Below are 26,393 nucleotides of genomic sequence, written 5' to 3' on the forward strand. Positions count from 1 at the left end.
GGTGCTCCGGTTTCCTCCCACAGTCCAAAGACGTGCAGGTTAGGTGGATTGGCCATGATGAATTGCCCTTAGTGACCAAAAAGGTTAGGAGGGGCTTTGGGTTATGGGGATAGGTTGGAAGTGAGGGCTTAAGGGGGTCGGTGCAGACCCGATGGGCCGAATGGCCTCCTTCTGCACTGTATGTTCTATGTTTCCTATGATACCAGTAGGCCACTGCTTCATGGTACATGCTAACACTACAAAACTCAACATCAAGACACAGCAGCAACAGTATAGAAAAAGTTGGTGTGTTCTCCAAAGATAGTCTTTTAATTTTTCCTTGGTGTAGATAATGGAATGGCAGTAATCTCATTTTATATTAAGGCAAATTTGTTGAAACAATAATCAAAATATAAAGACAAGAATTCTCATCAGTACACTCATTGGGACCAGACCAACAGTTTACACTGAAGATTTCATTACACACAATATAAAGCAACTCCCCACTTGAAATTGTTACTAGGTTATACAATTATTGTAATCTTAGACTAAAAATGTTAGACACAATTCTTTGACAATCAGCAAATGCTGATAAAATGGTTCCTTGGATATCACTGGGCAAGGAATAACAAACCTCCATCAAACATCCCAAGGCCACTTTTGCAACATCAGACTGGATTTATGCGTTACAACATTTTGTGATCTTTTTCCTTCTCTGACTCCCCCCCCCCCCCCCCCACCCCACCCCCGAGAGCACCTCAACAACTGGTTAGAACCTGGGTTTGATCGGGAAAACCTTTCAGCTCGTCTTGGACTCCAACGAGCCAGATTAATCGCCCGGAACCAGGCTGAGCAACGTCACATTATTAACCAACTTTGTCTAAAAAGGAAAATACCTGCAGAGTGGCTCCCTCGACCGCCAAACGTCCCAAAGTGCTTTACAACTAAATTAAGTCCTGTTTGAAGTGTAGTCACTGTTGTAATGTCGGAAACACGGCCACCAATTTGAACACAGCAAGGCCCCCACAAACAGCAATGTGATAATGACCAGGCCCGCAAGAAACTTCAGAGTCGTGAACACAGCCCAGTCCATCACACGAACCTGCCTCCCATCCATTGACTCCATCTACACCTCCCGCTGCCTGGGGAAAGCGGGCAGCATAATCAAAGACCCCTCCCACCCGGCTTACTCACTCTTCCAACTTCTTCCATCGGGCAGGAGATACAGAAGTCTGAGAACACGCACGAACAGACTCCAAAACAGCTTCTTCCCCACTGTCACCAGACTCCTAAACGACCCTGTTGTGGACTGACCTGATTAACACTACACCCTGTATGCTTCATCCGATGCCAGTGCTTATGTAGTTACATTGTGTACCTTGTGTTGCCCTATTATATATTTTCTTTTATTTCCTTTTCTTTTCATGTACTTATTGATCGGTTGAGCTGCTCGCAGACAAATACTTTTCACTGTACCTCGGTACACAATCCAAAACTAAATAATCTATTTGATGTTGATTGAGGTAAATATTGACCAGGTCACAGGAGGGAACTCCTCTGCTTTTCTTCAAAATATTGCTGTAGGTCCTTTTACGAGGGGTCAGTCTGGGCCTCAGTTTAATGTATCGCCCAAAAGACAGCACCTCCGAAGGTGCAGCACTCCCTCACGGCTGCCCTGGAGTGACGATCTTTGATAGCCGTGCTCGAGCCCAGGAGGGGGAACGTGAAACCCAAACGTTCTGACTCAGAAGTGCGCGCGCTACTCGCAAACCTCTCGCTGGATCTTTAAAAAGCTTTTCATTTCAGTGCTGGCTGTGGGATCGGGATCCTGCTGTGCCTACAAGTGATACACTCCGCGAGAACGAAACCCGGTGGCCGCGAAGTGCTTTCGGGATGTCCGGGAGGATGAGCAAGGTGCTATTTGAACATAATCCTTTTTCTATTTGTCAATGACGCATTACTCCCAGAGTTGCTGAGTCCCCAGGAATTGGGAATTTAGTCTGCGGGTCACTGCTGTGAACAGACCCAGGAGAAAAAAAATCATCGGGGCATTAAAAAAAAAGTTTACATTTTCCACGAGCGATTTTATTTACTAACTATAATATCGGGATGGGGGAGGAGACGGCTGTTTGACTGACGGTCACTAAATCACCCAAACAGGTAACAGGGTACCCAGCCACTGATAATGACCAATGATGGGAGGGGTAGAGGAGGTGATGTCACCTCACAGAAAACATGCCCCGGGTTGGGAAGCCGAGACGCTTCCCAGACTCAGGGTCCTTCGACACGGATTTCCAACAACGGGTGTTTGATGGCGATTTGGAGACGGGAGCTTCCCGGTTTTAAAGTTCATTTTTGGCTGCAAGTTTTCTTCCCCCCGCACTCCCATTGGTCCAGAACAGCCCCGATGCTCCTTTGTAACTCTCAGATGTGGTGAACTAGTTTCCTTCAAGTTGAGCCACGTTTTATTTGGTTGCCAAGGTTGCCCAGCTGAGTTTACTCCTTCCTCACAACAGGCTCCTTTCCCAGCCATTTTCAGCACGAGCCGCAGGAATACTGTCCGCAGCCTCATGGGCGCAGAGGCCAATGTTAACCCCTCTGGTGGTGATTATCTGAGAGAGCAATGGGCCAACACAGCAGATGGTGCACCAAACCAGTCAATCATTTAGTCTGAGCGGTGGGCGAAAATGAGCTGGAATTGGGTACGGCTTAATGCCTGCTCCCTGATTAGCCCAGTTTACAGATATCACCAAGTGCAGGCCTTGAGGGATCACAATAAACACAGAACAGATTCTGCAGGCGATGGACAGCTGGAATGAAACTGAAAACTCTGCATATATCTCAGTAGCATTTGTGTGGAATAAGTTTCCTACGTCCCACCCCATGTTGGAGAGGATGACACCTCTAGATTGTTATTACATCTCTAGGTGTAGAATTGACAATATACATGGATATATTATACACATATTTGCAACGTACACCAAATACAAGATGCACTGCAGCAAATCGCCAAGGCTCCTTAGGCAGCACCTCCCAAACCTACGACCTCTACCCCTTAGAAGGACAAGGGCAGCAGATACCTGGGAACCCCACTGCCTGCAAGCTCCCTGCCAAGTCACTCACCACCCTAACTTGCAACTCAATCACCGTTCCTTCACTGTCACTGGGTCAAAATTCTGGATCTCCCCCCCCCACCCCCCGCTCCCTCTAACTGCACAGTGGGTGTACCTACACGTGGGCTGTAGCGGTTCAAGGCGGCATCACACCACCATCTTCTCAAGGGTCGTGGATGGATGATGATAGCCTTCTTGTGCCTTCCATGATCTGGGGTCAAAACTCATGTTGTCTCTTAGGACACAGAGTTTATCGTTGAATCGACCTTTCAGTGAGCGCAGGCAAATCATACAAAGGGGCAGACATTAAATGATGGCCTTGCCAGTAACATCCACACGTTATGAATAAATACCAATATAAATTGTACACGCTCAGACACGTACTGCAGTAGAATTACAACCTGTTTGCATGCTATAAAATATAAAAAACTAAAATAAACACTTCCTGGAACTGAGTGGAAAACAGTATGAACAGAATTAAAACAGGTTCGGCTAAAAGGATTCTGTGTCTCAGTTTGGAAAGCTCCAACTGATAGTCTTTTGGGGAGAGTGTGCTGCAGATCGCCAGCGGCCTGTGTGTGGAAAAATTATTTCTTCCCAAAACACTCGAAGGTTGTGCCCCCTCGCTTTCAATTCCACCGCCAGAGGAAACAGTTTCTCTGTATCTGCAGTCACATCAGCCCCTCAATCTCAAAGAAAGCCAAGCCACGTTTCTCCAGTTTGAAGTGCGGCAGATGGTAACAAATCAGAAGTGGGCTCGCAAAACCGCTCCCCGGTGTTTAATTTAATTTGTTCTTTGGGACGTGGATATCGGTGGCAAGGCCAGCATTTACTGACTACCCCCGCTGATGTCGGGGGAGATTGGTGCAGTGGTAATGTCACTGGACGGGTAATCCAGAGACCCAGGCTAACTCAGAGTTCAAACCCCACCATGGTAGCTGGTGGAATTTGAATTAAATTAATAAATTCAATTCATGTTTTAAAAATATGGAATCGGTGGCCACAAAACTATGATTTGCTGTAAAAACCCGGCTGTTCACTAATGCCCTTTAGGAATGGCAAACCAAGCTTATGCGTGTACCACATGGATTTCCACACAACAATCTGGCAGTTTTGTGGCCACCATTATTATTGAGACTGGTTCTGTATTCCTGATTTACTTATCAACCCAGTTTAAATTTTCAGCTGCAGTGTTTGGATTTAAACTCATCAGTTCAAACTTCTAGATTGCTGTGCGTTAACATAACCTCCGCACTATCGTCGCTTAACCTCCACACTACTGTGCGCTTAACCTCCACACTACTGTACGCTTAACTTCCACACTACTGTACGCTTAACTTCCACACTACTGTACACTTAACTTCCACACTACTGTACACTTAACCCCCACACTACTGTATGCTTAACCCCCACACTACTGTACGCTTAACTTCCACACTACTGTACGCTTAACTTCCACACTACTGTACGCTTAACCTCCACACTACTGTACGCTTAACTTCCACACTACTGTACGTTTAACTTCCACACTACTGTACGCTTAACCCCCACACTACTATATGCTTAACCTCCACACTACTGTACGCTTAACCCCCACACTACTATACACTTAACCTCCACACTACTGTATGCTTAACTTCCACACTACTGTATGCTTAACCTCCACACTACTGTACGCTTAACTTCCACACTACTGTACGCTTAACTTCCACACTACTGTACGCTTAACCTCCGCACTGCTGTACGTTTAACCGCCGCACTACTGTACTCTTAACATCCACACTACTTAATGCGTAACCGTCGCACTGCTGTACGCTTAACCTCCACAGTACTGTACGCTTAACGTCCACGCTGCTGTTCGCTTAACCTCCGCACTGCTGTACGTTTAACCGCCGCACTACTGTACTCTTAACATCCACACTACTTAATGCGTAACCGCCGCACTACTGTACACTTAACATCCACACTACTGTACGCTTAACCTCCACACTACTGTACGCTTAACCTCCGCACTACTGTACTCTTAACCTCCTCACTACTTAATGCGTAACCTCCGCACGACCGTACACTTAACAGCCACACTACCGTACTCTTAACCTCCACATAACTACTCTCTTAACCAATCTCCTGGCCTTTTGGAGCAAACTGACAGCTTTCAAGGCCATTTTTGTTCACTCCGGGGCCAGCCCAATTACCGTGCTGGTTGATTATCCACCGTGCAACAGATTCTTGCGATGGTATATTTATTTATTTAAATTTAGAGTGCCCGATTCTCTTTTTTTCCAATTAAAGGGCAATTTAGCACGGCCAATCCACCTACCCTGCCCATCTTTGGGTTGTGGGGGTGAGACCCACGCAGGCACGGGGAGAATGTGCAAACTCCACACGGACTCCACAGTGCTAACCACTGCGCCACCGTGCTTGCCTTTCGATGGTATGAGTAATGACTGTGTTTAACATGTCCTTGCTGAGAAATCAGACATCGTTACAAAACGTTCCCAACGATGCAGCACAACAAACAGTAAAATGCACCAAATGCTGGAGCCAGCAGCACAGTCACATGGAATTAGAAACACTGCATATACACACTGACATTTAACAACTCGCTTAGACCAAACAATATACTTTGAACACAAACATACATTGTGATATACTTTGTGCACACAGAACGGCACACTGTGCGCGCGCAATGTATGCCACATGAACATGGTACGCCGTGCTGTGTGCCACACAGGGTACGCTGTGCTGTGTGCCACACAGGGTACGCCGTGCTGTGTGCCACACAGGGTACGCCGTGCTGTGTGCCACACAGGGTACGCCGTGCTGTGTGCCACACAGGGTACGCCGTGCTGTGTGCCACACAGGGTACGCCGTGCTGTGTGCCACACAGGGTACGCCGTGCTGTGTGCCACACAGGGTACGCCGTGCTGTGTGCGCGCGCACAGTGTGCAGTGCTGTGCGCACGCAGAATGCAGCACACATGCGGTACACCATGCTGTGCGTACACAGTACACCATGCTGTGCGCGCGCACACGGTACGCTGTCTACAAGTCCATATATAAAAATGATACGTTGGCATGATACATCCATACATTATGCACAAATTAGTTTTCTTCAACAGTTGTACCACATTACTTAAAAAACTCAATTGGGCTCTTGCCAAAGACAAATTTTAAAATTTGCACAGAATTAAAAAGAAATAATATCCGTAAACGACAGCTTATTTTTCCAAAATCTTGCAGGTAAGCAATAATTTAAATCTACCATAAATTAAGATTAAATTACCGGCGCCTCTGTGAGAAAAATGGTTCTCTTTAGTGTATGTCTGGTTCAAACCTGGCCCAGCAATGGGTTCGGGGGGTTTGGCTCCTCAGCCCAGGATGTGGACAAGATGTGGCCGAGGACCAAACGCCCCTTTGGCTTCCCCTCAGCAGATGTTGGGCAAGTGTGAAAGGGCCTCCTCGGCTGAAACAGACAAAGAGGCCTGGGGCTGGGTTTGAACGTCTGGCAGCATCTCGGTTTTAAAGCGGAGCCTTGCTCCCTGGGTGATGGGTGTGACTTGCAATGTTTGCTATTCCCGACTCATCTCTAGTGACCTTCAGAGCTGGCGGGCCTCCTTCAAGGACAATGACAACTGGGTGGCTCCCTAAAGCCATCTCGGGCCTGTTACGAATCGGCACGTTGCTGTGAGGTTGTCAGGTATGAACCTAGACTGGGTAAGGAGAATCGGTTCCCTCGCCTCAGTGAACCGGTTGGGTTTCCCCCGATCATTTTTACTGACTCAAGCTTTATATTCCCGGACTCACTTTCTCAAATTTCCCAAACCTCACGGCGGGATTTCAATTCACTTTTCCCGGATTGTTACTCCGGTCACAACCGCATTCATGTCTCGGGGTGAGACAGATCTACAAAACAGAAATTAAGATTCCCACTGTAAGAAAATGAATTCCCACTTTGCCAAAGATCAGAGTGACCAGAAGAGAGTGAAAGGTGGGACCTCTGTCTGGTATTGAGTGGTTCATTGTTCCGACACGTGATGTCCCCCCCTTGCACACACAGAGGAGGGGTCTAGATGAAGTGTACAAGACAGGGCAGTGAGGAATTCACATTAGAGGCGATGGGAGTGACAAACAAGGACTCCATTCAGAGTACTGTGTTGTGATTCAATGCCAAACGCTGAGGGGAGAATGTTGTAGCGAACGTTCCCGCTTAAATTCCAGCGTCTCCTGGACACGGGTGTGACAGGAATGTCAACAAGGCCACCATTCCCCCAATTAAAAAAAAAACGAATAAGAATATCAGAGATGTTATTAACCTCTGACACTACGACCTGCAGCCTCGAAGTATAATTACGGTGGCCCATTGAACTCTCGCGAAATTAAACGTGACCGGCCATCCTTCGCCATTTGCGATTCTGTGGTCATTCCCCCACGAGAGGTTTCTTCACACAGAAAGTGCTAGAATGTGGGTTAATTTCTCCAGCCGGCCTCGCACTGGGGCACAGAAAGGCGAGAGGTGGATTAAATGTGGGGCGGATTCTGGGCAATGACCAATTCACAGGCAGCAGCTGGCCATTTACGCCATGTTTAGCAGCGAACGATTCTTTCACCTCAAGGAGTCAGGCAGGGATGTGGAGGCCAAATCACTGAGCGTCTTTAAGGCAGAGATAGATAGGTTCTTGATCGATAAAGGGATCAGGGGTTATGGGGAGAAGGCAGGACAATGGGGATGAAAAAAATATCAGCCATGATTGAATGGCGGAGCAGACTCGATGGGCCGAGTGGCCTAATTCTGCTCCTATGTCTATGGATCAGAATTAGGGAGGAGAAATCAGCCTGGCGGGCAGGGGAGGACATTATTCTCTGGTTCGGGAGAGTTTGTGCTTTGGGAGAGTTTGAGCTTTCATGTTTAGTAAGCTGGCTATTTACTTCATAAAGCGAACGCAAGCTGACACTGCAAAAATGAATCTTTTTTTTTTTAAAACAGGAATTCTCCCATCAAATTTGCACTGCTGGGCTCAGTGCGCACGGGAATAAACCTTCCATCAGACCACTGGAAGGGGGAAAATGATCACACTGGTGACAGGCCGACATGGTGGCGCAGTGGTTAGCACTGCTGCCTCACTGCGCCAGGGACCATGGGTAGGGTGTTCTTTCGGAGGGTCGGTCCAAACCCAATGGGCTGAATTACCCCTTTCTGCACTATAGGAATTCTATGAATCGTACGCAATACAGACCCGGTCTTGCAACACTTTTATGGCCTGCACAGAAATCTAGAATGCCTCCGAGGCCCTCGATGTGATCTGTACCTGGAGGATGATTGGTGTGACGGATCTGCAGAGTTGGGAGAGGCCGTGGCTTCGGGCTGGGACACCTGCAATGAAGCAGGCTGCTTTGACGGAATCCCTGCTTTTCCCCCCCAAACACAAAAGGCAAAGTACTCGGGATGTCGAAAATCGGAAATGGATACCCAAAATGCTGGAAACACTCAGCAGGTCTGGTAGCGTCAATGGAGGGAGAAGAAGAATTTAGCCTTTTAGGGCAATGACCAGAACTGGGAAAGGTTAGGGCAACTGAGATAGAGCGGGAAAATGGGGCTGACAGGATTGCGCTACAGAGAGCTGCTTTGGACTCAATCAGCCTAATGGCTTCCTCCTGTACTGCGATAATTATATTCGTGTAAAAATTATTTTAATTCTCCACCTTGTTCTCAACTCTGACCTCTCTGTCCTTGGCCTGCTACAGTGTTCCAATGAAGCTGGAGGAACAACCCCAACGGGGAGAGCACCCCCATTCTTCATCAGCACACATCGTACAAGGCCCTCCCTAGCCATCTGTGAGGTGTTATCAGTTTGATCTGAAAGAAGGCACAGTCCACAGTGCAGCAGATCCCTCAGAGAACAGTGGCAGTGTCAGTCTAGATTCTTAACATAGAACATACAGTGCAGAAGGAGGCCATTCGGCCCATCGAGTCTCCACCGACCCACTTAAGCCCTCACTTCCACCCTATCCCCGTAACCCAATAACCCCTCCTATCCTTTTTCGGTCACTAAGGGCAATTTATCACGGCCAATCCACCTCACCTGCACGTCTTTGGACTGTGGGAGGAAACCGGAGCACCCGGAGGAAACCCACGCAGACACGGGGAGAGCGTGCAGACTCCGCTCAGACAGTGACCCAGCGGGGAATCGAACCTGGGACCCTGGCGCTGTGAAGCCACAGTGCTATCCACTTGCGCTACCGCGCTGCTACTTGTGCTTGGGTCGCTGGGGTGGGAATTGAACCCATGGCTTTCCTACTGAGAGGCCAGACTGCTACCCACAGAGTCACGACTGACATCTAACGTTTAAAATATATTGATACCACAAATGGGAGCTTCGGACTTGCTCCACTGTAGATTGAAAGAAGTTGGGAGATGCCGCATAGTCTCAATCTCATTTAAGTCAGAAGAGGACAGATAGGGGAAAATAAATCATGAGGGGTAGGACATTCCTCACGTTGTTCCTGTGCGTCTCTACCAGGTGGCTCATCTTGGTAGGTTACAAAGAAGCAACCGGAAGTCCCGGGGCGGTGCGGGCCTCTCGACTGGGTTAACGGACACCAAGAAACAGTGAGCTTCGGCCTTAGTTTGGCACAGCAAGAATCCTGAAACCACAAGAGATGGTGTCCTGCCAGCAGAGTTGAGGACAGATCCCGCCTGTCACTACGAAACCTGCTGGCGTTCGTGCGTCTCGACTCAGGATTAACATTTCAAATTAGAAAGGAGACAAACTGCTCGCCCAACAAGCAGCCTAAAAGCCTGGGGAAATAAAGCAGCTGAACTTCCCCTCTCGCTCCAAAACCGAATTTGGTCGACTGTCAGCTTTTAAGGAACTTCTGAGCGATGAAAGGTCACAAATAAATACCTGGTTCCCCCAAGCAGATGAACAGCAACTTGCCAAATAAAAAAAACAGGGGACAGTCGCAACATTTACCTGCCTGGGTAGGAAAGCTGTGACTGCCACAGCACCGCCTGTCAAATCCAGACATATCTTGGCTCAACTACATTTAGTTACCAAAGGTCCTTTCATCCCTCCCCAACTCACGTCCTCTTTATCAGTCATCCAGCAAAGGCAAAGCATTGTACGAGAGACCTCCAACAACCAGCGAAGAGAGACTCTGTTGCTATCCTGCAAGCTTTCCTTTGTTAAACGATGGTAAATACTCTCCCTGTAACGTCTACACACGAACTAAGGAACCATTCAAGATCCATTCTCACAGCGACGTCTCTTGCAGGGCCACTGCCACCTCGTCTTCCTTCCCCATTACCACCTTCTCTTCCTTCCCCATTACCACCTCCATCGGTGGCTGAGCTCCAAATTCCTGCTTCTCCTCTCCTCCGGCCGCAACCTCTTTGCTTATCACCCCATTCGGCTCTTTGGTTGGCATGAGGGAATGCTGGAAGGCGGGTTCGTCATTCTGCGTCAGTGAGAAATATGGGAAAAGAAAAGACGGTTAATCAGGCTTCGCAACAAACGGCCATTTGAACTATACGCTTGCACACAATTGGGGAAATGCTTCAAGGTTCTTCCCAGGAAATGATGATAACTAATGCAATGGAGCCTCAGTACTGGCCAGTCATCGAGACCTTCACACAGGCTGGAGCCCACATCTGCAAGGTTCAACTTACCTGACGGCGAGCCGCAGACAGAACCGTCTGCCTGACGGTGAGCAAGCCGCAGACTGTACCGTCTGCCTGACGGCTTGTCGCAGACGATACTATCTGTTCGATGGTGAGTCGCAGACGGTACCGTCTGTCTGATGGCGAGTGAGCCGCAGACTGTATCGTCTGACGGTGAATTGTAGACTGTACCGTCTGTCTGACGGCCAGCCGCAGACTGTACCGTCTGTCTGACGGTGAGCGAGCCGCAGACTGTATCGTCTGTCTGACGGTGAATTGTAGACTGTACCGTCTGTCTGACGGCCAGCCGCAGACTGTACCGTCTGTCTGACGGTGAGCGAGCCGCAGGCTGTACTGTCTGCCTGACGGTCCTGGGTTGAATTCCGGCCTCGGGTCACTGTCTGTGCGGAGTCTGCACGTTCTCCCCGTGTCTGCGGGGGTTTCCTCCGGGTGCTCCGGTTTCCTCCCACAAGTCCCGAAAGACATGCTGTTAGGCAGATTGGCCACGATAAATTGCCCCTTAGTTTCCAAAAGGGTAGGTGGGGTTAGTGTTCTTTCAGGGGCTGGGGTAGACTCGATGGGCCGAATGGCCTCCTTCTGCACTGTAAATTCCATGAAATGGGATTAAAGCAATTGGCTAACACAAGGAAGGAGAGAGTGAAATCTGATCAAATGGTTGCGTACGTACCGCTGGCTGATACCGAACCCCACAGCTCAGCTTCTCCTTGCATCGCCCAGGCAGGAAGAAGAGCAGGTAACGCAGAACTGGAACAACAGTCGACGGATTCACGTCCTCCCCTTTCATTGGGCCTGGAATGTGCACAGAGATCAGGCACCAAATTCAATGTCTCTCTATAAGAAGCGTTTGTACACACGGACGCACACACTAATACAGACAGGTACACACACACAAAAGCAAATACTACCTAGCCATGGGTAACGTATGCAGACACACACACACAGACATAAAACAGATTGTTTAGGAACAAAATGTGACCATCTGCGATAAAGGTAGTCACATGATCAAGACCGAGTTGCAAAGAAAGGCAACAGGAATTCCAAACCTGTCCCTTCATTAAATTAGATTATGGCTGGTCTTTAGCTGAACTCATTTAACCGGCTTGACACCAGAAGCTTTAACATTCCATGGCTGACAGGAATCTCAGCGTGGACATATGTACTATGATGCGCAGCAGCAGCTTTTTGGCGAGAGAGTTCAGCATTTCCACTAACCGGTGTGTGACATGCTTCCTGACACAACTCCAGGCAGCCTGGCTCCAATTTTAAGGTTTTGCCCCTTTGTCCTGGACACCGACAGCACATAGGAAGTAGTGTGTGTGTCCCTCACCCTCTCTGGCTCGCCCTCTCCCTCTCTGGCTCGCCCTCTCCCTCTCTGGCTCGCCCTCTCCCTCTCTGGCTCGCCCTCTCCCTCTCTGGCTCGCCCTCTCCCTCTCTGGCTCGCCCTCTCCCTCTCTGGCTCGCCCTCTCCCTCTCTGGCTCTCCCTCTCCCTCTCTGGCTCTCCCTCTCCGGCTCTGGCTCTCCCTCTCCGGCTCTGGCTCTCCCTCTCCGGCTCTCCCTCTCCCTCTCCGTCTCTGGCTCTGGCTCTCCCTCTCCGGCTCTCCCTCGCCCTCTCCGGCTCGCCCTCGCCCTCTCCGGCTCGCCCTCTCCGGCTCGCCCTCTCCCTCTCCGGCTCGCCCTCTCCCTCTCTGGCTCTCCCTCTCTGTCTCTCCCTCTCCGGCTCTCCCTCTCTGGCTCTCCCTCTCTGGCTCTCCCTCTCTGGCTCTCCCTCTCTGGCTCTCCCTCTCTGGCTCTCCCTCTCTGGCTCTCCCTCTCTGGCTCTCCCTCTCTGGCTCTCCCTCTCTGGCTCTCCCTCTCAGGCTCGCGCCCGCCCTCTCTGGCTCTCGCTCTCCCTCTCCCTCTCTGGACCTCCCTCTCCCTCTCTGGACCTCCCTCTCCCTCTCTGGCTCTCCCTCTCCCTCTCTGGCTCTCCCTCTCTGGCTCTCCCTCTCCCTCTCTGGCTCTCCCTCTCCCTCTCTGGCTCTCCCTCTCCCTCTCTGGCTCTCCCTCTCCCTCTCTGGCTCACCCTCTCCCTCTCTGGCTCTCCCTCTCCCTCTCTGGCTCTCCCTCTCCCTCTCTGGCTCTCCCTCTCCCTCTCTGGCTCTCCCTCTCCCTCTCTGGCTCTCCCTCTCCCTCTCCCTCCCTCTCTGGCTCTCCCTCTCCCTCTCTGGCTCTCCCTCTCCCTCTCTGGCTCTCCCTCTCCCTCTCTGGCTCTCCCTCTCCCTCTCTGGCTCTCCCTCTCCCTCTCAGGCTCTCCCTCTCCCTCTCAGGCTCTCCCTCTCCCTCTCCGGTTCTCGCTCTCCCTCTCCGGCTCTCACTCTCCCTCTCCGGCTCTCCCTCTCCGGCTCTCCCTCTCCGGCTCTCCCTCTCCGGCTCTCCCTCTCCGGCTCTCCCTCTCCGGCTCTCCGTCTCCGGCGCTCCGTCTCCGGCGCTCCGTCTCCGGCTCTCCCTCTCCGGCTCTCCCTCTCCGGCTCTCCCTCTCCGGCTCTCCCTCTCCGGCTCTCCCTCTCCGGCTCTCCCTCTCCCTCCCTGGCTCTCCCTCTCCCTCTCTGGCTCTCCCTCTCAGGCTCTCCCTCTCAGGCTCTCGCTCTCCCTCTCCGGTTCTCGCTCTCCCTCTCCGGTTCTCGCTCTCCCTCTCCGGTTCTCGCTCTCCCTCTCCGGCTCTCGCTCTCCCTCTCCGGCTCTCGCTCTCCCTGGCTCTGGCTCTCTCTCGTTCTCGCTCTCTCTGGCTCTGGCTCTCTCTCGTTCTCGCTCTCTCTCGTTCTCGCTCCCTCTCGCTCTCTCTCGTCCTCGCTCCCTCTCGCTTTCTCTCGTTCTCGCTCTCTCTCGTTCTCGCTCTCTCTCGTCCTCGCTCCCTCTCGCTCTCTCTCGTCCTCGCTCCCTCTCGCTCTCTCTGGCTCTCTCTCGTTCTCGCTCCCTCTCGCTCTCTCTGGCTCTCGCTCTCTCTGGCTCTCGCTCTCTCTGGCTCTCTCTGGCTCTCTCTCGTTCTCGCTCTCTCTGGCTCTGGCTCTCTCTCGTCCTCGCTCCCTCTCGCTCCCTCTCGCTCTCTCTGGCTCTCTCTCGTCCTCGCTCCCTCTCGCTCTCTCTGGCTCTCGCTCTCTCTGGCTCTCGCTCTCTCTGGCTCTCTCTCGTTCTCGCTCTCTCTGGCTCTGGCTCTCTCTGGCTCTGGCTCTGGCTCTCTCTGGCTCTGGCTCTCTCTCGTCCTCGCTCTCTCTCGCTCCCTCTCGCTCTCTATCGCTCTCTCTGGCTCTCTCTCGTCCTCGCTCCCTCTCGTCCTCGCTCCCTCTGGCTCTCTCTCGTCCTTGCTCCCTCTGGCTCTCTCTCGTCCTCGCTCTCTCTGGCTCTCTCTCGTCCTCGCTCCCTCTCTCTCGTCCTCGCTCCCTCTCGCTCTCTCTGGCTCCCTCTCGTCCTCGCTCCCTCTCGTCCTCGCTCCCTCTCGCTCTCTCTGGCTCTCGCTCCCTCTCGTCCTCGCTCCCTCTCGTCCTCGCTCCCTCTCGTCCTCGCTCCCTCTCGTCCTCGCTCCCTCTCGTCCTCGCTCCCTCTCGTCCTCGCTCCCTCTCGTCCTCGCTCCCTCTCGTCCTCGCTCCCTCTCGCTCTCTCTGGCTCTCGCTCTCTCTCGTCCTCGCTCCCTCTCGCTCTCTCTCGTCCTCGCTCCCTCTCGCTCTCTCTCGTCCTCGCTCCCTCGCGCTCTCTCTCGTCCTCGCTCCCTCTCGCTCTCTCTCGTCCTCGCTCCCTCGCGCTCTCTCTCGTCCTCGCTCCCTCTCGCTCTCTCTCGTCCTCGCTCCCTCGCGCTCTCTCTGGCTCTCGCTCCCTCTCGCTCTCTCTCGTCCTCGCTCCCTCGCGCTCTCTCTCATCCTCGCTCCCTCTGGCTCTCTCTCGTCCTCGCTCCCTCTCCCTCTCTCTCGTCCTCGCTCCCTCTGGCTCTCTCTCGTCCTCGCTCCCTCTCGCTCTCTCTCGTCCTCGCTCCCGCTGGCTCTCGCTCCCTCTCGCTCTCTCTCGTCCTCGCTCCCTCTCCCTCTCTCTCGCCCTCGCTCCCTCTGGCTCTCTCTCGTCCTCGCTCCCTCTCGCTCTCTCTCGTCCTCGCTCCCTCTGGCTCTCGCTCCCTCTCGCTCTCTCAGCAGTGTCTGCTCTTGTCACAGAGCTCCGGAGATTCTGCCTGCGCCACTTCGGAAACCTTTTCAAACGTGCAGCCTTGGGTTCTACCCATTCATTGCCCATCTGCCATTGCTGTTCAGGAGCTGGTGGTGGGTCTTCTACAACTTACACTGATGAGGTCAAGTCAGAGATCTGGGGCGAGATTCTCCGAACCCCCGCTGGGTCGGAGAATCGCCAGGGGGTGGCGTGAATCCCGCCCCCGCCGGTTGCTGAATTCTCCGGCACCGGATATTCGGCAGGGGTGGGTATCGCGCCGCGCCGGTTGGCGGGCCCCCCCCCCCGCGATTCTCCGGCCCGTTTGGGCCGAAGTCCCGCCGCTAAAATGCCTGTCCCACCGGCGTAGATTAAACCACCTACCTTACCGGCGGGACAAGGCAGCGCGGGCGGGCTCCGGGGTCCTGTGGGGGGGCGCGGGACGATCTGGCCCCAGGGGGGTGCCCCCACGATGGCCCGGCCCGCGATCGGGGCCCACCGATCCGCGGGTGGGCCTGTGCCGTGGGGGCACTCTTTTCCTTCCACCTTCACCACGGCCTCCACCATGGCGGAGGCGGAAGAGACTCCCTCCACTGCGCATGCACGGGAATGCCGTCAGCGGCCGCTAACGCTCCCGCGCATGCGCCGCCCGGAGATGTCATTTCCGTGCCAGCTGGCGGGGCACCAAAGGCCTTTTCCGCCAGCTGGTGGGGCGGAAATTCGTCCGGCGCGGGCCTAGCCCGTTAAGGTTGGGGTTCGGCCCCCCCAAGATGCGGAGCATTCCGCACCTTTGGGGCGGCGCGATGCCCGACTGATTTGCGCCGTTTTGGGCGCCGGTCGGCGGACATCGCGCCGATACCGGAGAATTTCGCCCCTGTCTAGGGTCAGATTTGGGGCTGAGTCACTTACAGGCCGCGCACTCCCTTCACGACAAAATATTAGGGAGCCAGTCATGATAATCTTTGTGCTACTGGAACTGAATTCAACATCACAAACCACAATTTGAACTCCCACTCTGTGAATGACTTGCCCAGTAACACAACCGTGCTCGGGACGGGGAAGCTGAATCAGGAAGTTGACGGGGCAATCGACAAACCGAACAATCTGGTACATTACCTGTAAGGAAGCTGATCAGCAGTCCCACGATGACCACGGTGGCTGCGTTGTGCCCACTGTACCACAGGTAGGAGAGGGAGTAGAACTTCTTCAGCCCTGTGGGGCTACACAACAGAAGGAAGATTAGACCAGTGACTTGGATCAGTTGCGCAAGAATGCAAAGACCTGCATTTACCTAGCGCTTCTCACTGCCTCCGGACAACTCAAAGCGCTCCACGACCAATGAGGTCCTTTTTTTTTTTTTAAAGTGCAGCCGCTCTTGTGACGCAGCAGCCAATTTACGCACAGCAAGATCCCACAAATGGCAATGTGATACCGATCAAATGACGCTTTTCTTTCCTAAGGCATAAACATTGGCCAGGACACCGGGGAGAATGCCCACTGCTCTTCTTCTAAGTAGAGGGCTGAGATCTTTGACACCCCCGAGCAGTCAGATTGGGCCTCACTGTAACATCTCAAATTAAAGACGGCAGACTGGATTCTCCGATCGCCGACATCGCGTCCGACAATTGGCCGGAGAATCTCCGTTTACGCCAAAATCGGGGGGGTGGCGCCGTTTTTGTGATGCTCCGCTCCCTAAAAAACAGCATCCTGCCGACTACGTCGCATGCCGAATGGACGGCCTCAGGACGTCACCCGAGGCCCTCGCCCGATGCTCCGCCCCTGATGGGCGGAGTCCCCGACGGCGGGGGGACGACACGTGTGCTCTCACCGTTCGGGGACCCGAGTCCAGCGCCGCCAGTCTGGGGAGGGTGCCATTCTGCAGGCTTCGTTGGAGGCTGGGGGAACTGGTGGGGGTTGGCCCGGGGGCGGCGAAGCTGCTTGCAGGGGGTCACTGTTTGGCAGGCCGCGTTTGCATGCGGCCAGCAACCGCATGCACGGCACAACCGCCGCAGTGGCTGCTAGCCCCCCCCATGGACGGAGGATCATTGCGGGGGCGCCGATGACTTTATGGACGGATCCTGTGGACATAGCCGCAGAATCGGAGAATCTAGCACCGTATCTCCGACCGTGCAACACTCCCTCAGTAAAGAGTCACCCAGACCCGAACGTCAGTTCCCTTCTCTCTCTCTCCGCACATACTGCCAAAGCTGCTGAGGCTGTCCAGCATTTTCTCTTTTTGTTTGTTCCACTGCTCTTCATTTCCATCACCTTCCCAGTACCTACTGGCTGGGAGACTCATCGATGTTTCCATTACGAGAGTGCTTCTATGGCCAACAACAGATGGAGCACCTTGTGGGAATTTCCGAGCAAAACAATTTAGTAAGGGTGGGAAGACGCTGATGGGAACGCTGAAAAGATGCACCAACAATGGTTCCCGGGGTGAGGCGATTCACTGAGGAGGTCAGACCGGGGAAATTGGGACTGTTCTCCTTGGAGAACAGAAAGTTGAGAAGAGATTTGTTAGAAGTATTCAAAATAATGAGGGGTCTGGGCAGAGTCGATAGGGAGAAACTGTTTCCATTGGTGGAGGGATTGAGAACCAGAGGACTAAGGTGATTGGCAAAAGAGAAATGAAATAAACTCTTCAGTTTTTATTTTTACAGAGTGAATGTTTAGAGTCGGCCCAAGAGTGTGGTGCAGGCAGATAAATCTGGGGTTTTCAAAAGGAAATTGGAGAATTGAAAGAAAATCATGAATGGGATGTGGACATTGTTAGTGAGACCAGTGATTATTGCCCATCTGTAATTTCCCTCGAGAAGGTGGTGCTGAGCTGCCTGCTTGAACCATGTGGTGTAGGTACACCCACTGTGCTGTTAGGGAGGGAGTTCCAGGATTTTGCCCCAGCGACAGTGAAGGAACGGCCGATATATTTCCATGTCAGGGTGGTGTGGCTTGGATGGGAACTTCCAGTTGGTGGTATTCCCAGCTATCTGCTGCCCTTGTCCTTCTAGATGGTAGCGGTCGTGGGTTTTGGAAGGTGCTGCCCAAGGAGCCTTGGGGAAAGTCACCTTGTAGATGGTACACACCACTGCTACTGTGCGTCGGTGGTGGAGGGGTGGAATGTTTGTGGAAGGGGGTGCCAATAAAGCCAACTGCTTTGTCCTAGATGGTGTCGAGCTTCTTGAGTGCTGTTGGAGCTGCGCTCATCCAGGCGAGTATTCCATTACACTCTTGACTTGTGCCTGTAGATCATTGTCAAGCTTTGGGGAGTCAGGAGGTGAGTTGCTTGCTGCAGGATTCCTCACCTCTGCCGGCTGGGGAATCGCGAATGGTGCTGAACATTATGCAGTCATCAGCGAATATCCCACTTCTGACCTTATGATGGAAGGAAAGTCATTAATGAAGCAGCTGAAGATGGTTGGGCCGAGGATACTACCAGGAGGAACTCCCGCTGTAATGTCCTGGAGCGGAGATGATTGACCTCCAACCACCACAACCTTTGTGCCGGGTGTGACTCCAACCAGCGGAGAGTTTTCCCCCTGATTCCCATTGACTCCAGTTTAGCTCGGGCTCCTTGATGTCACACTCGGTCAAATGCTGCCTTAATGTCAACGGCAGTTACTCTCACCTCACCTTGTCTGAAAAGGAAAATTGTGCAGGGCTGAGGAAAGGGCAGGGGAATGGAATTAGCTGAGTTATTCTTAGAGAGAACCTGCACAGGTACCACAGGCCAAATAGCCTCTTTCTGTGCTCTAACCTTTCTATGGTTCTTTGAGGTACATGTTTGTGATGATCAGCATCCAAAAACCCCACTGTGATTCCTACCCACTGCTGGTTTATCTTGTGGGACAAGACAGGTAATACTGATTGATGCAAACCGTAACCAAGTTACCTGTGTCATGCGAGAGTACCTTTAAGAAATGGGTGTGTATATAAGTATCTGTAGTGGGAGTATCTTTAAGAAATGGGTGTTTATTACTGCAGTGATGTCAGAGAGTGGGTGGAGCTGGGCTGTCTGTCAGCTTTTTACTTTCGTTTTAGGCTGTTTGCTGCAGGGTGTGTTTTAGTTTCGTTTTCAGAGCTGGATAGCTGCAGTCACAGCCAGAAGGTGTATGAATCTCTCTCTGTAATCTAAAGACTGTAAATCGATCCTGGTGATTTAAAACTAATAACAGGAGTGACTTTAACCTGATGTGCTTCTGGTAAAAGGTGTTTTAAGTCGCATGGATGTTAAAAGGAAAGCTTAAAGGTTTACTTTGTGTTGTATTCTTTGGGGGTCGTATTTGAATTAATGGTTGCTAAGATGTTCACTGTATGTTTTAGAAAGGTTAACTTGAGTTCATAGAATAAACATTGTTTTGTTTTAAAAAATACTTTTCCATTTCGGCTGTACCATACCTGTAGAGTGGGCCGTGTGCTCCCCATACCACAGTCTATTAAAAGTTGTGGGTCAGGTGACCTCCATGATACACTTTGGGGTTCTCTAAACCCTGGCCCATAACACCTGGATGAGGGAGACTGACGTTTTTCATACTCCAGTTCTTACCACTTTGTTCTTGCACCCACCCTTCCCAAAACCCAGCACCCACCCGCGAGATACAGTGACAGACCCTGCACATACCTTGCACTCGATGCCACTGTCGTCAGGTTGACTGTTGCCATGGCGGTGGTTGCCAAGGCAGCGGTAACATTTTGGATGGCGGTCGCATTTACGAATGAAAGAGGCGCTCGCCTGGAAATGAAATTGCCGATTCCGATCCAGAATGCCATTATCAAACCCGCCATCAGGCCAGAGATTGCGCCCTGTTGCAGATTAGACAGAAAGGGAGTAAAAGACTGAGAGAAAGCAAAATCTCCATGTGGGAGATATAAATATACCATTCCCCACTCCCCAATTTCACTGGATTTAAGAGGTCCCCAGCATATGCGCGTTGCTGACAAGGCGAGTATTTATTGCACTAGGTTCCCAGCCTTAGTGACTTGCTGTGCCATTTGAGAGGGAGGTGACGAGCTAACAACGCTGAGTTTGGTGTTTGAATTAAACATGAATCACATTGGGGTGGGACTGGAGCCATACAGACTTCAGAACGCATGAGGATGACAGGTTTCAGAAGATTATTGGTAAAAGAAGCCATGGCGACCTGAGGAAAATCTTTCTCCAGTAGCCCGCAGTTAGGGTTTAGAATGCGCTCTCTGAGAGTGTGGCGGAGGCAGGTTCAGTCCAGACGTTCGGAGGGGGAGTGGGTTGTTATCTGAAAAGGAAGAGGGTGCAGGGCTGTGGAGTGTCACTAGGTGAACTGCTCGTTCAGGGGGCCAGCACAGGCACGGCAGGCTGAACAGCCTCTTTCTGTGGCAATTCCATGAATCTTTAACCGTCCGGAATGAACCAGTTGGATTTTCACAATAATCTGACAGTTTATTGGTCACCTTTACGGACACAGGCCTTTTATTTACAGATTTTTTAAATTAAAAATGGGATTCAAAATCCCAAAGGTGAGGTGGTGGGCTTCGAACTCGCGTTCTCCAGAATATTAATCTAGTAATATCACAAGTACACCACCGTAAGGGTATGGGCAGCACGGTAGCACAGTGGTTAGCTCCAGGGTCCCAGGTTCGATTCCCGGCTCGGGCCACTGTCTGTGCGGAGTCTGCACGTCCTCCCCGTGTCTGCGTGGGTTTCCTCCGGGGTGCTCCGGTTTCCTCCCACAGGTCCGAAGATGTGCAGGTTAGGTGGATTGGCCGTGATAAATTGCCCCTTCGTGTCCAAAAACAAAAGGTTGGGTTGGGTGGCGTTACTGGGTTACGGGGATAGGGTGGAGGTGTGGGCTTAAGTGGGGTGCTCTTTCCAAGGGCTGGTGCAGACTTGATAGGCCGAATGGCCTCCTTCTGTACTGTAAATTCTATGATTCTATCTGTATACACACAGCCCCCTTCCCGGCTGAATGCTTTTAACGGCGCTTAATTAACATTTACACCGGTAAATTAAATCTGCTCTGAAAGAGCAGTTGTTATCTTGAAAGAGTTCCTTGGACAAACTGGTGGACCTCACAGTTTTGAACAGCGTACTGTTTTGTTACCTGGGGAACGACTGGAGCAGGTGAAAGAGGTAGCGATATATAGCAGAGGAGGGAAGCGATCATTTCCCTCACCTGTTCCGATCATAGCCCCGGACAAGAGGCAGTGGACACTTTCTGAAACACCGAGCTCTACTACTTCATTGTAGGAGCTCTTTGGAAGGTAAAGGCTGCTAACAGTACCTGGTGCCTCTACATTGTCTCTCTCAACGTTACCCCCGCCCCCCCCACCCCCAGGAAAGCCTTCAGACTGGTGCCAAGTGAGGTGACGAACCCACCCCAACGCAAACATGCTGCCTAAGCAGAAAGAGATGTTCAAAAGCGAAACTCACCGTGGAATTAGCCATGGGGAAGAACATTCCGAGGCAGAAGACCCCAAGCAGGGGACCACCAATCATCCCGAAGATACTCAGCGCCGCCTGAGTTTGAAGGAAGGGAGCAGGTCAGAAATTCCAAGCAGTTGGGAACAGTACAAATACATTGAAAGAGAGGCGTTTGATACAGCACCTGTAGCACCGAGCCCATCAGCGACGCGATGTATGCCATTCCCAGACACAGCAAGCCATAGCCCAGAGCTGCAAAAACACAGGAACTCTCATTTACTGTACACTACAGGCAAGAGGCACAGGTAAAAACGTCTTTAATCAGAGAGTGGCCAGAGGGTGGAGCTCACTGCCACATAAAGTGATTGCGGAAAATATCACAGATGCATTTCAGGAGAAACTAGTCAAACACAAAGGAGATTTTTTTAAAAATCTATTCATGGGAGGTGGGCTTCGCTGGCTGGGGAAGCATTTAACCTCCATCCCTAATTGCCCCTTGAGAAGGTGGCGGTGAGCCACTGCGGTCCATGTGGTGTAGGTACACCCACGGTGCTGTTAGGGAGGGAGTTCCAGGATTTTGCCCCAGCGACAGTGAAGGAACGCCCGATATATTTCCAAGATGAGTGACTTGGAGGGGAACCTCCAGGCGGTGGGGCTCCCAGGTATCTGCTGCCCTTGAACTTCTAGATGGTAGTGGCCGTGGGTTTGGAAGGTGCTGGCTAAGGAACCTTGGTGAGTTCCTGCAGTGCATCTTGTAGATGGTACACACAGCAGGTGGCTGTTATTTTTCACCAGTGGTGGAGGGAGTGACTGTTTGGGGACAGGGTGTTCTCAAGCAGATTTTGTCCTGGATGACGTTAAGCTTCTTGAGTGTTGTTGGAGCTGTGCTCATCCGGGCAAATGGGGAGTATTCCATCACACTCCTGACTTGTACCTTGTAGATGGTGGACAGGCTTTGGAGGGTCAGGAGGTGAGTCATTTACTGCAGGATTCCTAGCCTCTGACCTGCCCTGGTAGCCACAGTATTAATATGGCTAGTCCAGTTCACGGATAATCCCCCAGAATGTTGATTGTGGGGGATTCAGCGATGGTGATGCCATTGAATGTCAAGGGGCGATGATTAGATTCTCTCTTGTAGGGGATGGTCATTGCCTGGATGTTACCTGGCCATTGCCTGGCATGGATGTTACTTGCCACTTGTCAGCCTAAGTCTGGATATTGTCCAGGTCTTGCTGCATTCGGCCACAGACTGTTTCGCTCTCTGAGGAGTCGCGAATGGTGAACATTGTGCAGTCATCAGCGAACCCCATTTCTGATCCTTATGATGGAAGGGAGATCATTGATGGTTGGCCCTAGCCCCTGAGGAATGAAATAGTTGTGAACGTTTGCATTTCATACTGGAGTTTCCCAGTGCTCGGTGTTCGGGCCCTCGCTTTTCCAGATATATATTAATAACCTTGACTTGGTTGAAGATGGTCGGACAGGAGCGGTTAGTAAAGCATACAATATCCTGGGCTTATGAAACAGGGCCAGAATACAAAATCAAGGAAGTTATGACAAATATGCATAAAACGCTGTTTTGGTATCAAGTGAAGAATTGTGTCCAGTTCCGGATACTTTAGGAAGGATATGAAGGCATTGGAGAGGGTGCAGAAAAGATTCACGAGGACGGTTCCAGGGATGAGGAATTTGGGTCCCGAGGACGGATTGGAGAAGAGAAAGTTGAAAGGAGATTTAATGGAGGTGATCAAAATCATGAGGGGTCCGGACAAAGTCGATAGGGAGAAATAGTTCTCACTGGTGGAAGATCGCGGGCCAGAGGGACACAGAGTGAAGGCAGTTGGCAAAAGAAGCAAACGTCAACGCAAAAAAAACCCCCAGCTTTTAAACCCAGCGAGTGGGCAGGATCGGGAATGTTCCACCCGAGAGTCTAGTGGAGGCAGATTCAGTCGGGGCAATCCAAGAGGGAGTTGGATGATTGCCTGAAAAGAAAGGAAATTGCAAGACCACAGGGTAAAAGCAGGGGAATGAGATAAGGTGACTTGCTCTTGCCAATACGATGGGCCGAATGGCCTCTCTCTATGCTGCGACCGCTCTATAACGCCGACGATATGTTGATGGGGTGAGATGGAGAGAGATAGCAGGAGGCTGGTGTGGAGTGTAAACAGCAGCTTGGGCCAGTTGGGACAAATGGCCTGTTCCTCAACTCGAAATCGTACACAGTCCCATCGAGCTATCGCAAGACATCGAAGACAACCATGATTCTAGCCACTGAGCACTCAAGGGAAGATCCCACACCGCGATGCCTCGCCTCCGAAACAAGTCCAAATTCGGCAAAGACCTATGCCTCCCTACCCCATATCCTATCACTATTGTAATCAGGCATCTTTCCAACACCCACCCTTAAATGGCAGATATACGGAATCTCTAGTTCAGGATATGATGTGGCGATGCCGGCGTTGGACTGGGGTGGGCACAGTAAGAAGTCTTACAACACCAGGTTAAAGTCCAACAGGTTTGTTTGGAGTCACTAGTTTTCGGAACGCAGCTCCTTCCTCGGGTGAATGAAGAGGTGGGTTCCACAACCACATATATAGACAAAGCCAATGATGCAAGATGATTGCGAGTCTTTGCAGGTAATTAAGACTTTACAGGTCCAGACAGTGCAACTGGAGAGAGGGGTAATCACAGGTCGCAGCGTCTGGACCTATAAAGACTTAATTACCTGCAAAGATTTGCATTCAAAGTTTCATCTTGCATCATTGGCTTTCTCTATATATATGTTTCTGGAACCCACCTCTTCATTCACCCGAGGAAGGAGCAGCGCTCCGAAAGCTAGCGATTCCAAACAAACCTGTTGGACATTAACCTGGTGTTGGAAGACTTCTTACTGGATTTCAGGATAGAATAAGGAGAGATGACTAAAGGGGTGGCCAGGTAGGATTAGAAGGCGAGGAGAGAAGCAGGAGTTTGCAGGGTAAGAGGTGGGGAAAGAAAGCAAATTCCAGAGCTCAGAAACACGATGACCTGAAAGTCGTCCCGGTGATGGGGAAGTGGGAAGAGTTCCGTAGGGGGCACAGGGGCTGGACATGCTGGTTGAAATTAGGCCTTGTTCCTATGGATGAGACATTAAACTCAGACCCCATCTGCAATCTCGGTGAATGTACAAGATTCCGCGCACTATTGGGAGGGCAACCGGGGAAGTTCTCTCCTGGCAGCACGGTTTTGTGAAGGGGAGGTCGTGTCTCACTAACTTGGTAGAGTTTTTCGAGGAGGTCACTAAGATGATTGATGCAGGTAGGGCAGTGGATGTTGTCTATATGGACTTCAGTGAGGCCTTTGACAAGGTCCCTCATGACAGACTGGTACAAAAGGTGAAGTCACACGGGATCAGGGGTGAGCTGGCAAGATGGAAACAGAACTGGCTAGGTCATGGAAGGCAGAGAGTAGCAATGGAAGGGTGCTTTTCTGATTGGAGGGCTGTGACTAGTGGTGTTCCGCAGGGGTCAGTGCTGGGACCTTTGCTGTTCATAGTATATATAGATGATTTGGAGGAAAATGTAACTGGTCTGATTAGTAAGTTTGCAGACGACACAAAGGTTGGTGGAATTGCGGATAGCGATGAGGACTGTCAGAGGATACAGCAGGATTTAGATCATTTGGAGACTTGGACGGAGAGATGGCAGATGGAGTTTAACCCGGACAAATGTGAGGTAATGCATTTTGGAAGGTCTAATGCAGGGAGGGAATATACAGTGAATGGTAGAACACTCAAGAGTATTGAAAGTCAGAGAGATCTATGTGTACAGGTCCACAGGTCACTGAAAGAGACAACACGGGTGAAGAAGGTTGTCAAGAAGGCACACGGCATGCTTGCCTTCATTTGCCGGGGCATTGAGTATAAGAATTGGCAAGTCATGTTGCAGCTGTATAGAACCTTAGTTAGGCCACACTTGGAGTATAGTGTTCAATTCTGGTCGCCACACTACCAGAAGGATGTGGAGGCTTTAGAGAGGGTGCAGAAGAGATTTACCAGGATGTTGCCTGGTATGGAGGGCATTAGGTATGAGGAGCGGTTGAATAAACTCGGTTTGTTCTCACTGGAATGACGGAGGTTGAGGGGCGACCTGATAGAGGTATACAAAATTATGAGGGGCATAGACAGAGTGGATAGTCAGAGGCTTTTTCCCAGGGTAGATTACTGGGGGGCATAAGTTTAAGGTGCGAGGGGCAAGGTTTAGATGAGCTGTACGAGGCAAGTTTTTTACACGGAGGGTAGTGGGTGCCTGGAACTCGCTGCCGGAGGAGGTGGTGGAAGCAGAGACAATAGTGACATTTAAGGGGTGTCTTGACAAATACATGAATAGGATGGGAATAGAGGGATACGGACCCAGGAAGGGAAGATTTTAGTTTAGATGGGCAGCGTGGTCGGCACAGGCTTGGGGGGCCGAAGGGCCTGTTCCTGTGCTGTACTTTTCTTTGTTCTTACCAATATTTACCCTTCAACAAACAAAAGTAAAAACAGGTTTTTCTTGTCATTGTGTACTGCTGTCTGTGGGAGCTTGCTGTGTGCAAAATCAATTTCTCGTCATCTCCATTCCTGCACTTTTGCGGATTCATGGAATGACAGAACAGAAACGGGCCCACCAGATCATCGTGCTTGTGCCAGCTCTCTGCGTGAACAACTCCGCTAATCGCCTGAGCACTGCCTTCGTTAAAAGCATCGCACAAATCAATTCAGTGCACCGCAGGGCAGCACGGTAGCATTGTGGATAGCACAATTGCTTCACAGCTCCAGGGTCCCAGGTTCGATTCCGGCTTGGGTCACTGTCTGTGCGGAGTCTGCACGTCCTCCCCGTGTCTGCGTGGGTTTCCTCCGGGTGCTCCGGTTTCCTCCCACAGTCCAAAGATGTGCAGGTTAGGTGGATTGGCCATGCTCAATTGCCCTTAGTGTCCAAAATTGCCCTTAGTGTTGGGTGGGGTTACTGGGTTCTGGGGATAGGGTGGAGGTGTTGACCTTGGGTGGGGTGCTCTTTCCAAGAGCCGGTGCAGACTTGAT

General features: G+C 51.4%; 1 protein-coding gene across 1 annotated transcript in view; it reads right to left on the reverse strand.

The window, feature by feature from the left end:
* Positions 1-288: 288 nt before the first annotated feature.
* slc5a6a (solute carrier family 5 member 6a) overlaps positions 289-26,393 on the reverse strand; it is a 92,854-nt gene continuing 66,749 nt past the window's right edge. Inside the window, exons 11-16 of the mRNA XM_072515658.1 lie at positions 21,519-21,586; positions 21,344-21,430; positions 19,559-19,740; positions 16,054-16,157; positions 11,440-11,561; positions 289-10,549 (exon numbers count right to left, since the gene is read on the reverse strand). Of these exons, the coding sequence (XP_072371759.1) occupies positions 10,346-10,549; positions 11,440-11,561; positions 16,054-16,157; positions 19,559-19,740; positions 21,344-21,430; positions 21,519-21,586 (767 nt within the window). The 3' untranslated portion in view covers positions 289-10,345. The remainder of the gene's footprint in view (positions 10,550-11,439; positions 11,562-16,053; positions 16,158-19,558; positions 19,741-21,343; positions 21,431-21,518; positions 21,587-26,393) is intronic.

This window comes from Scyliorhinus torazame, chromosome 9, assembly GCF_047496885.1.
Source record: "Scyliorhinus torazame isolate Kashiwa2021f chromosome 9, sScyTor2.1, whole genome shotgun sequence".
NCBI lineage: Eukaryota > Metazoa > Chordata > Chondrichthyes > Carcharhiniformes > Scyliorhinidae > Scyliorhinus > Scyliorhinus torazame.